This window comes from Amblyraja radiata, chromosome 2 (assembly GCF_010909765.2).
Source record: "Amblyraja radiata isolate CabotCenter1 chromosome 2, sAmbRad1.1.pri, whole genome shotgun sequence".
In the NCBI taxonomy this organism is placed as follows: domain Eukaryota; kingdom Metazoa; phylum Chordata; class Chondrichthyes; order Rajiformes; family Rajidae; genus Amblyraja; species Amblyraja radiata.
This window is the reverse complement of record NC_045957.1, coordinates 70,284,429-70,302,441: the sequence shown is the minus strand read 5'-3', so window position 1 is coordinate 70,302,441 and position 18,013 is coordinate 70,284,429. Positions and strand designations below refer to the sequence as shown.

Sequence of the window (18,013 nt, the reverse complement as noted above, 5' to 3'; positions counted from 1 at the left end):
GCAGACTTGACGATCATGTTCATCGCCAAGGCAAAAAGGATCACAGAGATGGTACAGCCTGTGATGATCCCAACCTCTAGTCTGTGCCACTCTGATGTTACTGACCCTGATGAGACTCTCATGCTGAACTGGTTGTAATAGTCCAGGATGAGATCTGCCACTTGGCCCGGCACATGATGCTTAGCCATGACTGTCTGGATCAATATATTAAACTGAAACTGGTCATCTGCTGTTGTAATTTCTCATGTGGCTAAATGTTAAATATTGTTTGATAATGTTCTAGTGAAAGTTTTAGAATATTTTAGAACATAAAAGGATGGAGCAGATTATTTTGACAATATGACATCCTGTATATATAACACACATTCAATGCCTTTTCATTTTACAGATTTTAATATGGATGTATTTGTGGAGGTAGATAAATAATTAAGGGAACCTGTAACAAAATCACCTAATCGCATATTAAAAGTTCAGAATTGTTGATGGAGATGGTGAACAAAGTGAGCAGGCTTAGACACACTGAGATTAATTCAGTAATAGTTTCTTCTTTCCAAATCCATTCTTGTTAACCATCCTTCTTGTTTACAAACCAAAAACTGGAATCTGACAATGTTATTGGTTCCACTGTGTATTCAATTACTAGAAAATTAGCTTGCTGTGTAAAATATTCTGCAGATCTGGAAACGTTTTCAACATACATGCTTCATTCATTTCGCACAAATATATAAACACAGACATCACTCAAGATCACAAAATAGATTTTGCAGCTGACCTCAATATTGCAAACATTTTGCAAAAAAAGTGCACCCTTTGCTTCTTAATCTGGCTAAATGGAAACAAGGCTCAGTTGGTCAAAAATACGGTTGTACTCAGAGCAACAACACTGGGAAGGGGAAAAAGACAATTTACTTACAGAGAGTAAATTAAATTTGTGATGACACTACAAGATATGAAGAACATGATTTTAGTTTATGGGTTGTTTAGCATGGAAACAGGGCCTTCAACTCACACAGACCCACAATCACTCATTCACACAAGTTGTATGTTACCATTCACTTTCATATCCACTCCCTACACATTTGGGGCAATTTACAGAGACAAATGAACCTAGCAACCCTCACGTCTTTGGTATACGTAGGGAACGTAGGGAGGAAACTAGAGCACCCTGAAGAAACCCATGTGGTCATAAGTAGAACGTGCAAATTCTGCACAGAAGCCGCAACAACTATGCATAGACAGAAGATCAATTTCAGCTAGCAATTATTGGTTGCTTAGCAAATTGAATTTATATTGCTTTTTTATATAGTTCTTAATGAGTGTCACTGACCAGTGACATTTATATTTATTGCTGACCCGAAATCTCATTGATAAGATTATGGTAAGCCACGATCTTTACATATTGGACTCTCGTGTAATAACATCCACAATGTGTATGCTATTTTATGAATGGACTTTTCTGTTTAATGAACTGCTATCTGAAGTGAGATTTATCAATATGGGTGAAATATTAAACTGGGAGGTATTCAATCGGGAAAATCGCATGAATCACAGTGACAATATAGCCTGAAATACATACTACACAATCAGGGCCACAATGCTAGGAATTAAAAATAATTTAGTTTAAACCTCATTTGAAGCAGCATTATAGATAATTTAAATTGGCAATTTATTTCACATTTTAATAATTAAAAGAGGGGCATACAGCATTCTTAAGAACAGGTTTGAATGCATGGCCATTATAACAGCATGTGAATATTTGCAAAATGTACTTCCCTTCTCAGCAGTCAATTTCCCCTAAAATTAATCAGAATAGTTTAAAAGGAACAATTACATAAATTCTACGAAAATTCAGTTTTGGTTCTCTACCTAAGCACAATAAAAAGTCAAAGTTTATTAAGATGTTTCGCAGTTCTATTATAGAGGATAAAGAAGGCAGATATGTAATAATTACAGGGGAATTATATTCAAAAAAGGTAATTTTAATGAATATATATGCCCCTAATTTTGATAATCCATTATTTTTTAAGAAAATATTTAATAATATTCCTATATCCACTCAACACAATTTAATAATTGGAGGTGATTTAAATTGTACTTTAGATAATTATCTAGATAGATCATCTGCAAAAAGGAAAGCTGCCTCGAAATCAAGTAAATTCATAAATGCTTTTATCAATACATCTAATATTAAAGACATCTGGAGGTTAGATAATCCATCCGGATGAGAATATTCTTTTTTCTCGCCCGTACATGGAACTTATTCGAGGATAGATTATTTTTTAATAGATTCTAAATTACTTCCTTTTACGTATGATGCAAAATATCATAATATTATCATCTCGGATCATGCGCCATTAACATTTAAGATAAAATTAAAAGATATATCTAATAAAACTACTACCTGGAGATTTAACCCTCAGATATTAAAGGACAATGACTGTTGTAAATATGTGATGGATCAGATTAAATTATTTTTTGAAACTAATGATAATCCTGAAACTTCTCCATCACTATTTTGGGACACATTTAAGGCATTCATGCGTGGCGCAATAATATCCGCACAAGCACATCTCAATAAAGAAAATCGAAAAATAGAACAAAATTTAGAAAATGAGATAAAACGTCTAGATAATGAAAATATAAAACAGCCTTCCAAAGAGTTAAGTAATAAAATTGCATCAGTAAAATATAGATTAAATAAAATATATTCTAATCAAGTGATTAAACTTTTTCAACAAACTAAGCAAGTGTATTTTGAATTTGGAGATAAGCCACAAAAATTACTAGCACGACAGCTTAGAAAATTAGAAGATGAGAAGATGATACACGGAATTAGATCTGAGTATGGAAATATATTAATTACTCCAAAAGATATTAATGATAGATTTTTACAATATTATAAAAATCTTTATTCGTCAAAACTAACAGGACAAACAGATAGTATGGAAATATTTTTACAAGAATGTCAAATCAATAGCTTAGATCAGGAAGGTAGAGAATTGTTAAATGCTGAAATAACAGTAAAAGATATTATAGAATCAATTAGTTCGCTAAAGAACGGAAAAGCAGTGGGCCCAGATGGCCTGAGTGCAGAATTTTATAAAAAATTTCAAGATCTGATTTCCCCAAGATTACAAATAATGTATAGATATGCATATGACCAAGGAAAATTACCAGAATCTTTAAATGAATCCACAATTACACTCATCCCTAAAGTAGATAAGGATTTGGAAGATCCTGGATCATATAGAGCGATTGCCCTTTTAAATACAGACCAAAAAATATTAACTAAGGTCTTATCTAGGAGATTAAGTTTAGTGATCTCTAAATTAATACATTATGATCAAACAGGTTTTATCCCAAAACGTTACTCATCCCATAATCTCAGACGTTTGTTTAATATTATATATTCAAAAAGAATACGAGATACGGAACTAGCGGTTATATCACTACATGCAGAAAAAGCGTTTGATCAGGTGGAATGGATGTATTTATTTAATATAATGGAAAAGTTTCAATTGGGGGATAGATTTTGTAAATGGGTAAGAATTTTATACTCGAATCCTATGGCAAGAATTTTGACTAACCAAATTTTATCAGCCAAATTCAAACTCTCTAGGGGATGCAGACAGGGATGTCCGTTATCACCCTTATTGTTCGCATTGGTGATAGAACCATTGGCGGAAAAAATTAGATCTGAACCTGAAATATATGGCTATAATACTGATACAACAATTAATAAAATTTCTTTATATGCAGATGATGTTTTGATTTATATTACAAAACCGGAAATTAGTATTCCCAACCTGCTAAACATTATAACTAAGTTTGGTGCATTTTCTGGGTATAGGATTAATTGGGATAAAAGCGAGATTATGCCAATAACAGGAATAAATCTAAATACATTACAACAATACCCATTAAAAGTAGTTACAGACAAACTTAAATATTTAGGGATTAACGTAACTAAAACTCATAACTCATTAATAAAATCCAACTATCCTCAACTATTAGATAAACTTAGAAAAAATATTTTATATTGGAAAACACTTCCTATATCCATGATTGGTAGAATAAGTGCCATAAAGATGGTATTTCTACCGCAGTTGTTATATTTGTTTCAGGCTATTCCTTTTTTTCTTCCGAAAACTTTTTTTTAAAAATTGATAATATTGTCAATAGTTTTATTTGGGATTATAAAAATCACAGAATAAATAAAAAACATCTATGCAAAGCTAAGATAAATGGAGGATTAGCACTTCCAAACTTTTTATATTATTTTTGGGCTGTTCAGATTAAGAATATGAATTTCTGGTGGGTAAATATGGATCATGAACCGACATGGTTAAATATAGAAAAGGAGGACTGTCTACCTTTCAATGTAGGTTCGATAATTTTTGCACCAACGGAAGTACAAAAAAAATATTATAAAGACAACCTAATAATATATAATAATAGACGTATTTGGAAACAAATAGTTAAGACTCTACACTTGGATAATCTCTCATTTAGATGACCAATTATGAATAATCCATCGTTTAAACCTGCTATATTAGATGGGGGGTTTAAACAATGGGATGATTTAGGAATTACAAGGATAGAACACCTGTATAGAAAAGGAAAATTTCTTTTATTCCAGGAGTTACAAGATATTTATGGATTGTCTCCACAACATTTGTTTAGGTATTTACAAATTAGAGATTATATTAAATCCAATACACAAGATTATAAAAATAAAGAAGCAGGATTGTTAGACGAACTGTTTAATTTATATCCAAATACAGAAAAATTAATAGCCTATATATATAACATCATTTTGGATAAGGAGAATCCAATAACGGAAGTATATCGTCAAGCATGGGAAAATGAAATGGGATTGGCTATAACAAAAGAAAACTGGGAAGAAAGTCTACAACGAATACACCGGTGTTCATTAAACGCCAGACATATACTGATACAATTTAAAGTATTATATAGGTTACATTATTCGAAAACTAAATTAAATAGTATTTTTCCGAATCTCTCCGCTATTTGTGATAAGTGCAAGAAAGCAGAGGCAAATTTAATACATAGTTTCGTTACATGTCCTAAATTGAATTATTACTGGACAGAAATTTTTAAAGTTATTTCTGAAGTCATCAAAGTTAAATTGGACCCTAACCCAAAGCTAATAATATTTGGAATTCCGGATTTACATCTATCACTTACAGTAAATCAAAGAAATTTCTTTGATTACTGTTTGATAATTGGAAAAAAAATCATATTGAAATTTTGGAAGGGAACATTATCCCCCACAACCAAAATGTGGGCAACAGAGATGATGGAGACGTTACATCTGGAAAGAATTAGATTTGTCCTATTGGACAAGTATAATTCTTTTGAACAGATATGGTCTCCATATATACAGTATTTAGAGAAGTAGCTGTTCTTGGCAACACAGCTCGGCGTGCACCCTGCGGGATTTGGTGAGAATAATTCATTTTTATATTGGAATTAACATATATGTCTTTATTGATACTATCACTTGTAGTGTTATTAATAATACATATTGTGGTTACTAAAAATTTTTTTTTTTTCGTTTCTCTTTTCTTTCTTATATATAATCAAATTATTATTTAATCACTCTCTTAATGATTTATAACTGTTCTATTCTTTCTCTATCATTATTTCTAAAAAAATAGTAGATAAGTATTACTAGTGTTTTACTTAATGCAAATTGAATTAATTTGATATAAAGTTGTTTGAAGCATTGTAATTGATTACCTTTAATAAAAAAATATATTAAAAAAAGATGTTTCGCAGTTACCTAGATCAAAATTATTATGAAAGCACTGATGCACTGAGACAACTCATTGCCTCTTTGCCTTTAATTATGAACCACAAATGCAGCCCAAATGCATAAACTGAAATGAAGAGGTTTTCTCTCTGCAGATGTCAAGAGTTCGTCAAAAATATTTTCAGAATAATAAATAGGATTATCTGTGCACAAAGCCACTGGGTACACACCCAGAGATAGGTTTGAAGAAACATGAAATAACAAAGATAAAAATGAAAATAAAATTTGCATTCAAATTGTCGTTTTCTTGTTTGAGCCAGAGTAGATTATAGGCACTTTTTTATCTGATCTATAGTGTGGAAAATGTGGAATGTTTCAACCTTATGACAGGCATTCTTTCCACTTTGGGAATAAAATAAAAAACCTGAAAATATATTTAATAAATTAAAGGTTTTGCTGGAAATATTGAACTGATCACCAAAATAAGGTGACTGATGTGAAGCAATGTGGCAATTCTTGCTGCGGAATGTTGTTATTTATCCCCCAAGTAGCAGCAGATTCAGAGACTTTAAGCATGTGTATCTGAACACGGATATCATTAACTCGCTGATAGATTAAATTTCCCTACATTGCCTTTCGCACCCATCAATGAGGTTCACAATATTTGCACAGGTAAGGGTTGTGCTGCCCCACCCATGTCAGCAGATGGCCCTGGTTCCAGGGTCGATACTTCCGCCAACAAGATCAGCTTTATGCCTTTGAAGCAAGTAAATGCTGGACTGGGTATGTGGTATTTGAGCAATGTGTTTTGGTGGCAGTCTGCAATGTCCACTTCATTAGTTCCATTGTAGAAACAAGGAGCTACAGATGCTAGTTCACTAAGAAAAGGCACAAAGTGCTGGAGTAACTCAGGAGGTCAGATAGCATCCCTGGAGAACATGGATAGGTGGTTTCAGGTTGGTTCGGCGACCTGAAACAACATCTATCCAAGTTCTCCAGGAATACTGCCTGATCTGCTGAGTTACTCTAGCATTTTATGTCTTTCATTACTTTTATTTCTCTCTAGAAGACTTGGTTAATATTTTCTATAATTTCAGTTTTCATCTCGGATATCCAGCAACTGCAGTACTGGTACTTGGCTTTAATCTTAATTTGAAGTTTCTTTTGCCTCTCCAAAATACCGGAAGCTCAACTGGGTTAGGCATTTCAACAGAAAGTGAGAATTTCCTTTTTCCAAGAACCATGACCTGCAAAGTCTAAGAATAAAGTAGGGCCCACTAAAGACTAAAAGGGTAACATTTTTTTTTTTAAATGACCAGTCTGAAAGGACTAGGTTACAACCCTATATTAAAATGAGAAATTGGACACCTCTCTTAAAAAAACATAGAAATGGTCCTTTTCCCCTTAGATAGCCCAATTAGATTATCCAAGAGTTACATAATGAAGACAGTGAATAGAAACTGACTAGTATTAAATGAGAAGTTTGCAATCCAATATTGTCCTCCTCTCTCATAATCTGTAGGAATGTTCCTCTTTCCTTTTGTGCAGTGATCAATCGGGAGAGTCTTTTCCAAACTTAACTAAGATGGACAGGTTTTTATTTCAAAATCACGACTTTATCCAGATCAGGGTTACATGCTTAGTATTACTATGTGCCCTCCATTCCTGATCAATATATTTGCGGCAAACCAAGACATTACAACATAAAAACAGATGCTGCTGCCCGGCCTGCTGAATATCTCCAAATATCTGTACTGGAATAGGTTTTGCAAGGACCAGTATTTCATTTTAGCTTATTATTTCGATTTGTTATTTTATTATTATTATTTCGATATCTTTGGAATCCAAGTTGCATCATAAGACACAGGATCACATTTATTAAACCTGCAGCTGCCTGTTTCAACGAGGTGCATTTGCAGTTTCAGTGAGCTTACATGCAACAGTATAAGCGGATAAACATTCATTTCCTTTAAGGAGTGTCTTTCAAATGTCAATATGTCCCTTGGGCTTTGACAGGTGATTAACTACTTTTGAAAGCAACTATATTTATACAGGAAACCAGGCAATTTGCACACCCAGATTTGATAAGCAACCAGACCAGACAAATGTGGACAACAAACTGATAATAAGGAGGGGAAGCCAAGAAAATATGAGAAAAAGCCCCCAATTGATTTAAGAGGCAAGTGCTGCTACATTAAGAAAAATAACCGATCTCTTCTGATCTCAGTTCAGTTCAGTTTATGGTCACGCATACGAGGTACTGTGAAAAGCTTTTTGTTGCATGCTGTCCAGCCAGCAGAAAGACAAATTATGATTACAATTAATCCCCCCTCACGGCAGTCCCCCCCCCCCCCCTCTCTCTTCGACCGCTGCCGAGGCTCCACCGCTGCCGCGAAGCTTCAATGCAGCTGCCGCTTCACCGTCACCCCACCGCTACCGCCGAGGCTTCAGCGCCGCCGGCTCCATTCGGCCCAGGCAGGTTTATTCGCCCGGCTTTTCCGCAGCCTCCTGGGGTGGGCGAGTTGGGCCTACCGGGCGGGTTCTGGTCCGGGCTTCAGTCTTCAGTCACCCATTCCTTCTCTCCAGAGATGCTGCCCGTTTCGCTGAGTTACTCTAGTATTTTGTGTCGATCTTCAGTTTAAACCAGCATCTGCAGTTCCTTATACTCATTTCTTAAACTTGAAGCAGTCTGATTGAAATGCCAGGGCAAATTTTAAATTCCATCTTTTACTGCCTTGTGCCATTTTTACATTCCAAAACTGGTAGCAACTTTTGTGGTTGGCTGATGGAGCATATGAGTGAAAATCCAGATCAATGTGAAACTAACATACACTGCATATAAAATGTATTTAAACACAGCATATATCTGAAATAGGTAATGCATTTTAAAGATAAAGTAAATTATTCTTTGCAATGAGAAGGATATATTTCCACTATTAAAGTGCAACCATAATCCAAATAATGACTCATATGTCTGCTATTTCTGAAGTAGGCAGCGGCAGAGTTAAACACGACAATCTATAATGTAGAAACAAGGAACTACAGATGCAGGCCCATGCATGAAAGGACACAAAGTGCTGGAATAACTCAACAGATCAGGCAGCATCTCTGGAGAACATGGAAAGGTGACATTTCGGGTCTAGACTCTCAAAATCCCCCTTACCTTTGTCCACCTATTTCCTGCCATGCTTCTTCTACTCTATCCTCTTCCAGCTTTCTTCTCCCCCGCTACAATCAGTCTGAAGACGGGTCTCAACCTGAAACGTCGCCGATCCATGTTCGCCAGAGATGCCGCCTGCCTGACCTGCTGATTTACTCCAGCACTTTGTGTTTGTATGGGAATTTAAAGTTTAGTTTTAGTTTAGAGATACAGCGCGGAAACAGTCCCTTCGGCCCACTGGGTCCGTGCCGCCCAGTGATCCCCGAACATTAACACCATCCTATCAGTCTGAAGAAGGGTTTCGGCCCGAAACGTTGCCTATTTCCTTCGCTCCATAGATGCTGCCGCACCCGCTGTTTCTCCAACATCTGCAGTTCCTTCTTGAACACTATCCTACACCCACTAGGGACCATTTTTACATTTACCAAGCCCATTAACCTACAAACCAGTACTTCTTTGGAGTTGTTTTAAGTGATTCCCTGCTCAATAGGTTACAATATTTTGTTAACTTTTCCAATCAAAGGAAATCACCATGATCTGTCTAGAACTTCAATGGTAAATGGTTCTTTATTATCAAGTACAGCTACAGGTATCTGGGAACAGTGAAATTCTTATTTTGCATACAGTGTATTGTCATGCATAAGTACAACCTCCTATTAAATACAGAACATCGAAACAGCCCACTGAGTCCATATGCAAAAGTCGTCAAATTCGGCACCATTTCCAAAGCCTAATGTTACAGTTCACATATAATTGGTTTATGTCCAGAGACACCAAAACAGTGTGGTTGAGGAAGAAAAGTTGAAAATCACTGAAAGATATCAATGGACTGGTTAGGTAGGCACAAAAGTTGCAAATGGAATTCATTTTACAGATTGGGAAGCAAATAAAAATGCAAAACACAGAAGGATGATCGGTGGGATCTTTGAAGCATGTCCACAGGCCTCTGAAGTTTATTGATGACATCAGTGGAAACTGTTATGAACAGTGTCACAGCAGTTAGTGCTGCTCCATTACAAGTTCGATCCTGACCTTGGTTGCAGTCTTATAGAATTTGCACATTCTCTGAGTCTGCATGGGTTTCCTTAGGTGTTTCAGTTTCCTCCCACATCCCAAAGATGTACTTTTAAGTTTACATGCTTCTGCAAACTACCCTTAGTGTAGACAAAATGTTTAAGAAGGAACTGCAGATGCTGGAAAATCGAAGGTAGAGGAAAATGCTGGAGAAACTCAGCGGGTGCGGCAGCATCTATGGAGCGAAGGAAATAGGCAACGTTTCGGGCCGAAACCCTTCTTCAGACTGAAATAGGCAACGTTTCGGGCCGAAACCCTTCTTCAGACTGATGTAGGGTGGGGGGAGGGGGACAGGAAGAAGAAAGGAAGAGGAGGAGCCAGAGGGCTGAGGGAGGGCTGAGAAGGGGAGGTGATAATAAGGGCTACCGGAAATTGGAGAAGTCAATGTTCATGCCGCTGGGGTACAAACTGCCCAATGGAAATATGAGGTGCTGCTCCTCCAATTTACGGTGATGCTCACTCTGGCCATGGAGGTGGCCCAGAACAGAAAAGTTGGAATGGGAGGGAGAGTTGAAGTGCTGAGCCACCAGGAGATCAGGTAGGTTATTGCGGACCAAGCAGAGGTGTTCGGCGAAACGATCGGCAAGCCCACGCTTGGTCTCACCGATGTAGATCAGCTGACATCTAGAGCAGCGGATGCAATAGATGAGGTTGGAGGAGGTGCAGGTGAACCTCTGTCGCACCTGGAACGACCGCTTGGGTCCTTGAATGGAGTCGAGGGGGGAGATAAAGCGACAAGTAGGATTTATGAGCATGTGTGAGAGAATACGTTACAAGGAAATAAGAGGATTGGGAATATGATAGGACTGCTTTGCTGGGTTCTTGGTTCTTGGCCTTCCAGAAATATTCCAAATGAAATTTAAACTGGAGTTGGCGGAGAGTGGACTTAAGCAAAAAAGCATTCTTGGAGAAGAAGAGCTACCTTAAATTTAGTTGCGTCTGGTAGGGTAACTATGGGAGTTGTCATCGAACCAATGGACTGAGCAGCCTTTTTCTGATTCATAAAACAAACTGCTAAAGGAACTTCGAAGGTACACAAAATTGCTGGGGAAACTCAGCGGGTGCAGCAGCATCTATGGAGCGAAGGAAATAGGCGACGTTTCGGGCCGAAACCCTGCTGCACCCGCTGAGTTTCCCCAGCAATCTTGTGTACCTTCGATATTCCAGCATCTGCAGTTCCCTTTTGAATGATAAAGGAACTTAGTGGGACAGGCAGCATCTTCAAACTAAAGAAGGGTCTTGACCGGAATGGTCATCTGTTTATTTCCTTTCACAGACGCTGCCTGACCCCAACAGTTATTTCGCAGGTATTCTTTTTGCTTAGGATTTGTTTAAACTTGGTTTGGGAACAGCTCCATCAAAGACCGCAAGAAATTGCAGCAAATTGTGGACGCAGCCCAGACCATCACACAAACCAACCTCCCTTCTTTTGACTCTATTTGCACCTCACGCTGGCTCGGCTAGGCCAGCCGCATAATCAAGGACAAGTCGCACCCTTGCCACTCCCATCTTCTCCCCTCTCCCATCAGGCAAAAGGTACAGATGTGTGAAAATGCACACCGCCAGATGCGGGGACAGTTTCTTCCCAGCTGTTAGCAGGCAACTGAATCATCCTACCACAACCAGAGAGCAGCGCTGAAATGCTATCTACCTCTTTGATGACCTCCTTGATCGGACTTGCTGGCTTTACCTTGCACTAAATGTTATTCACTTAAAAGTGTGTCTGTACACTGTAAATGGATCGATTGTAATCATGTATTGTCTTTCTGCTAACTGGTTAGCATGCAACACAATGCTTTTCACGTGAAACTCACAATAAATTAAACTGAAACTGAAGATTCCAGCATCTGCAATCTCATGTCTGCTCTCGAATCATTGTAATTAAGTAAGTTGTTATAATGCAACAGGTTTATAGGGCAGACAGAACTTGCTGCCAAATAAGAGGCCCAACTACCTTCTCCCGATCTTCATAGCAAGTGTGCACCTTCCTCTTGCAGATCCAATGTCAACAATTGCTGAATAACAACACTCTTATCATAGGTTTTTCCACACAGAGAGTTGTGAGTCTGTGGAATTCTCAGCCTCAGAGGGTGGTGGAATCTGGTTCTCTGGATGCTTTCAAGAGAGCGTTAGATAGAGCTCTAATGGATAGTGGTGTTTAAGGGATATGGAGAGAAGGCAGGAATGTGGTACTGATTGTGGATGATCAGCTATGATCATATTGAATGGCGGTGCTGGCTCGAAGGGCCGAATGGCCTACTCCTGCACCTATTGTCTATTGCTTAGGGAAGGGCCTAGCTTGATGACAAATGTCATTATGCCGGGTGACATATTGCAACGCTTAGCGACCGGTGGCACTAACGTCCGTGGTGATGAAGTGGGTGGGTTTGAGAGAAGCCATGGAGCGAGATCGGGGGGCAAACAGTGATTGTGGGCAAAGTCAGGCGAGAGGGATTCTTTTATTATGGAATTAAACTTCTTCCAATAAAAAGGATCATTTACCGGATAAGATGAGGATTGTTGTCGGGTAAAAGGCACGGCTCCAATGCTGACTGACCTGCTGAGTATTCACAACACTCCCTATTTACCTTCTTGCAATTCTTCTTGGACATGTGAAGATGACATATGTCAGTTTGTTGTTCATAGACTGCAGCTTGGCATTCAACACCATCATCCCCTCCAAACTTGTTACCAAGTTCAGGGAACAGGGTTTCTGCACATCTTTTCTGCATCCTTGATTTCGTTATCACCAGAACACAATTGATATGAATTGGCAGCAACATTTCCCCCTATAACCATGACTGTGTAGCAGACACAGGTTCAACGCCATCTTTACATTTTTTGACGATATCACCATTGTTGGACGAATTACAGATAACGATGAGTCAGAGTGTAAGAGGGAGATAGATCATTTGATTGAACGGTTCCAGAACAACCTTGATTTCAAAATCAGTAAAACCAATGAAGTGATTGTTGACTTTAGATGTGTAAGGCCGAGGATCCACAAACCTGTCTACATCGATGGGTCGGTGGGGAAGAGAGTGAAAAACATCAAGCTTCTGGGTGTGCTTATCTCTGAACATCTGTCCTGGATCCAGCACATTAATGCAATCATAACGCCTCTACTTCCTTAGAAGATTGAGGAGATTCGGTATGTCAATGAATACTCTCTTGTAGTACAGTAGAGTACAGTGGTCGCATCAGGGCCTGGTACGGTAACTCAAAGCACCAGGAACAACAGAACGGGGTGGCACAGTGGCGCAGCAGTAGAGTTGCTGCATTTCAGCGTTAGAGACCCGGGTAAGATCCTGGCCACGGGTGCCGTCTGTAGAGTTTGCACGTTCTCACATGAATTTTCTCCAGATTCTCCAGTTTCCTCCCACACTCTAGAGACATATAGGTTTGTAGGTTAATTGGCTTCTGTAAAATTGTAAATTGTCTCCAGTAAGTAGGATAGTGCTAGTGTAAAGTCTGATCACTGGTCAGCACAGACTCAGAGGGTCTAAGGGCCTGTTTCCACGCTGCATCTCTAACGTCTATGAGATTACAAGAAGTGGTGAATACTGCCTGGCCCGTCACAGGTACTGACCTCCCTGCTATTGAAAGGATCTATATGAGGCACTGCCTCAAAAAGGTAGCCAGCATCATCAAGGACCAACACCAGCCTGAGTACGAAAACAGTGATGTCCAGTTTCAGGAACAACTTCTTCCCAACAACCATCAGGCTATTGACCACTACGAACTCGAACTAAACTTCGACCTACCTTGGTTGCACTTGGGACCTCAGCCTTTTTTCCCCTTTGCACCATATTGTGTTTTTTTTTTAATTGATTTTTTTTTGCTTATTATATTATCTATTCGATACAACTCTATATTTACACATCTGTTGTGCTGCTGCAAGTAAAATGCCATTGTTCTGTATCTGTACACAGGACTATAAAACAATCCTGACTTGAAATAACTCAAATAAACTATGTGCACTGGTTAAGAAACACTCACTGGTGTTACCAGTGTCGAAACAAGTGTCAGCAGCCATGATAATAAATAAATCCAAATTATTTATTTTCATTATTACAATGAAAAATATTTACAAACAATTAAAAACATAAGGAAACCCCACTAAAAAAAGTGACCCATGCACTTCATTCCCTTCCTTTGCATATCAATAGGCTCCATATTCTGGACCAAGGACAGTTAATGTAGGTTCAATGAGTGGATAAGTAACAGGGTATGGGTAAAGTATTTAGTACAGAAGATTGTTTGGACAAAAAATAGAGGATGTAGCAGTGAATGGTGCAAACAGTGGGAGTAGAACAAATATGGATGAACCATTAATGGCGACATTGGTACATTTGATCCGAGCTGTTTGTGCGCTGTGATGGCGCGAGGGGTCTCAATCCATAACGTCACCTATTCCCTTTCTCCAGAGATGCTGCCTGACCCGCTGAGTTACTCATGATTGGAAGGATTCGAACAAAGAGACCCTTTGAAAAGATGCAGACAGACATCATGGTAATAACACGAGGGGAGAGGTAACACCTAAAGAGGCCAGTATTAAAGTATGTACTGACATAGGAGTCGAGAGGCGATTGGGTGGCCCGTTGTATACAGAGGAAGTTAGAGATGTAAGTAGGTCAGTGGCTGGAAGTTTGGTCTTGAGGAGGTAAAGTTCCTGACACTTGCCCAGATGTTCTCAATCTGAAAGACAAATAATTGCAAGGGGTGCCTATTTGAAGGGACGGGTGAAGAAACGGGAACATGTTTACAGTGGCGGAAAATAAACGTTTACACCCAAGCGGGCGAAAGCTCACAAGACGGGCTGATAACAAAGCGGACTCCTACCCCGTGCACTAATGTGGGCGCAGCATTTACCTGAGACGGTAGAGTTGATGTCCTGGTTGAGGAGCAGCGTCGCCATCCCGGACCCGGAGCGCGCGGCCGCTGCAACTCCACCTCGACCAACATCGAGCGCAACACTACCGCCTTCTGACGGACAGCCAGCGCGGCCAATCAAACCGCGCCCAGGGCACGACATGGACCAATGGTCCGAGTGTATCGGGGCGGTGGGCGGGACTTGTCGGAGGGCGGGACTTGGGGCGGTGGGTGGGCGAGCCCGGCAGCAGCAGCAGCGGTGGGTGGGTGGTGGCAGCAGCAGCGGTGGGTGGCAGCAGCAGCAGCAGCGGTGGGCGGTGGCAGCAGCAGTGGGTGGTGGTGGCAGCAGCAGCGGTGGGCGGTGGCAGCAGCAGCAGCGGTGGGTGGGTGGTGGCAGCAGCAGCAGCGGTGGGTGGTGGCAGCAGCAGCAGCAGCGGTGGGTGGTGGCAGCAGCAGCAGCGGTGGGTGGGTGGTGGCAGCAGCAGCGGTGGGCGGCAGCAGAGGTGGGCGGCAGCGCTGGGAACCAGTGGTGGGACAGTGGGGTGTAACATTTTGTATGGAAGTCAGGGTGGCACAGCGGTTGAGTTGCTGCCTTACAGCAAAATGCAGCGCCAGAGACCCGGGTTCGATCCCGAATACGGGTGCTGTCTGTATGGAGATTGTACGTTCTCTCCGTGGGTTTTCTCCGAGATCTTCGGTTTCCTCCCACACTCCAAAGACGTACAGGTTTGTAGGTTGATAATGTAGCAATGTTACAAACTTTTGAGATTTTAAAAATCAAGTCTGCAATATATCACATATGATAAAGCATAAAAAGAAGTTTAATTTGACACCCAATTCACTTTCATATCTTCAGTATTAAAAAAGTTATGGCCATTTTCATACTCCGAAATTAACATCTTGTTCCCTATAGGGGGGTTGCACAAAAGGTCACTGGGTCATAGGGCTCGAAGCACGGAGCCGCTAAATCCAACTGGAAGACATCCGTCACTTCCGGTATATGTTATTAATGCTAGAAACGCGTACTTTCCTACCTGTTAAAAACCGCCAAAATGTTGAGTTTTTGGCTGAAAAAAATGGTGGGAGTCAGGGTAAGTGTGAGAGACATGTGCCCAACTTTAGAATTCCAAACGTGAAGCGCAATGAAGGTATAGAGAAACGAGAACTGAAGGGACAACAGCATTCTCGACAAGTCCTACAGTAAGATTGTTACACATAAGGTACTGGAAGAGAGAAGGTGGGAGACAGTGAGAATGGGAGGGAAGCATGGAATGCCAACGTCCCCGGGTGTTGTACCTCTTGTGAACAGGTTCACCCACTTAGAAGCTGTCGGGACAGAAGAGGTGTTTACACTGGGCGACGGACTGGCTTGTGATGCGAATAGGGCTGTTGAGCCAAAACCAAAAAGGCCTAAGGCAGGCAACGCCATTTTAGTGGGAGACTCCATTGTGAGAGGTACGGACAGGGGTTTCTGCGGCAACAGACGGGATGCGAGGATGGTGTGCTGCCTTCCTGGTGCCAGGATCCAGGATGTCACGGACAGAGTGCAGAAAATCCTCAAGGGCGAAGGTGAACATCCGGAAGTGGTAGTGCATGCCGGCACAAACGATGTCGGAAAGAAGGGGATGAATATTCTGCAGCGTGACTTTAGAGAGCTCGGAAAAATGCTGAAAAGCAGGACCTCCAGGGTTGTTATCTCCGGTTTGCTTCCAGTTACTCGTGCTGGCGAGAGCAGGAACAGGGAGATACGGGACCTGAACGTGTGGCTGAGGAACTGGTGCACGGGGCAGGGATTTAGATTCTTAGATCACTGGGATCTGTTTTGGGGTAAGGGGGAACTGTACAAAAGGGACGGATTGCATCTTAACAGGTGTGGGACCAGCATTCTGGCAGGCAGGTTTGCCACTGCTACACGGGTGGTTTTAAACTGAATAAGGGGGGTGGGGTGTCGAATGGGATAGTGGAGGATGGAGTTAAAGGGAAAGGGTTTCTTAAATGTGTGAGCGTAGAGACAGAGGGGTGTAAAATGAGGGTAGAAGCAATAGGTAGCAAGGTGAAAAGTAAAAGTGGCAGGCAGACAAAACCAGGGCAAAAATCAAAAAGGGCCACTTTTCAACATAATTGTATAAGGGGTAAGAGTGTTGTAAAAACAAGCCTGAAGGCTTTGTGTCTCAATGCAAGGAGCATTCGTAATAAGGTGGATGAGTTGAATGTGCAGATAACTATTAATGACTATGATATAGTTGGGATCACGGAGACATGGCTCCAGGGTGATCAAGGCTGGGAGCTGAACATCCAGGGATATTCAATATTCAGGAGGGATAGAGAGAAAGGAAAAGGAGGTGGGGTAGCGTTGCTGATTAGAGAGGAGATTAACGCAATGGAAAGGAAGGACATTAGTTTGGAGGATGTGGAATCGGTATGGGTAGAGCTGCGAAACACTAAGGGGCAGAAAACACTGGTGGGTGTTGTGTACAGGCCACCTAACAGTAGTACTGAAGTTGGAGATGGTATCAAACAGGAAATTAGAAATGCGTGTGACAAAGGCAAAACAGTTATAATGGGTGACTTCAATCTTGTTGTACGTGCCCCCTTGGGCAAGAGTGACCATAATATGGTTGAGTTCTTCATTAGGATGGAGAGTGACATTGTTAATTCAGAAACAATGGTTCTGAACTTAAAGAAAGGTAACTTTGAGGGTATGAGACGTGAATTGGCCAAGATTGACTGGCAATTAATTCTAAAAGGGTTGACGGTGGATATGCAATGGAAGACATTTAAAGACTGCATGGATGAACTACAAAAATTGTTCATCCCAGTTTGGCAAAATAATAAATCAGGGAAGGTAGTGCATCCGTGGATAACAAGGGAAATCAGGGATAGTATCAAAGCGAAGGATGATGCGTACAAATTAGCCAGAAAAAGCAGCATACCGGAGGACTGGGAGAAATTCAGAGACCAGCAGAGGAGGACAAAGGGCTTAATTAGGAAAGGAAAAATAGATTATGAAAGAAAACTGGCAGGGAACATAAAAACTGACTGCAAAAGATTTTATGGATATGTGAAAAGAAAGAGATTAGTTAAAACAAATGTAGGTCCCTTGCAGTCAGAAACAGGTGAGTTGATCATGG

The 18,013-nt window shown here is 40.3% G+C and overlaps 1 protein-coding gene across 1 annotated transcript in view; it reads right to left on the bottom strand.

Moving 5' to 3' along the window:
- otulinl (OTU deubiquitinase with linear linkage specificity like) overlaps positions 1–14,998 on the bottom strand; it is a 47,250-nt gene extending 32,252 nt beyond the window's left edge. The window contains exon 1 of the mRNA XM_033048465.1: positions 14,883–14,998. Within this exon, the coding sequence (XP_032904356.1) occupies positions 14,883–14,928 (46 nt within the window). The 5' untranslated portion in view covers positions 14,929–14,998. The remainder of the gene's footprint in view (positions 1–14,882) is intronic.
- Between the last annotated feature and the right edge of the window lie 3,015 nt (positions 14,999–18,013).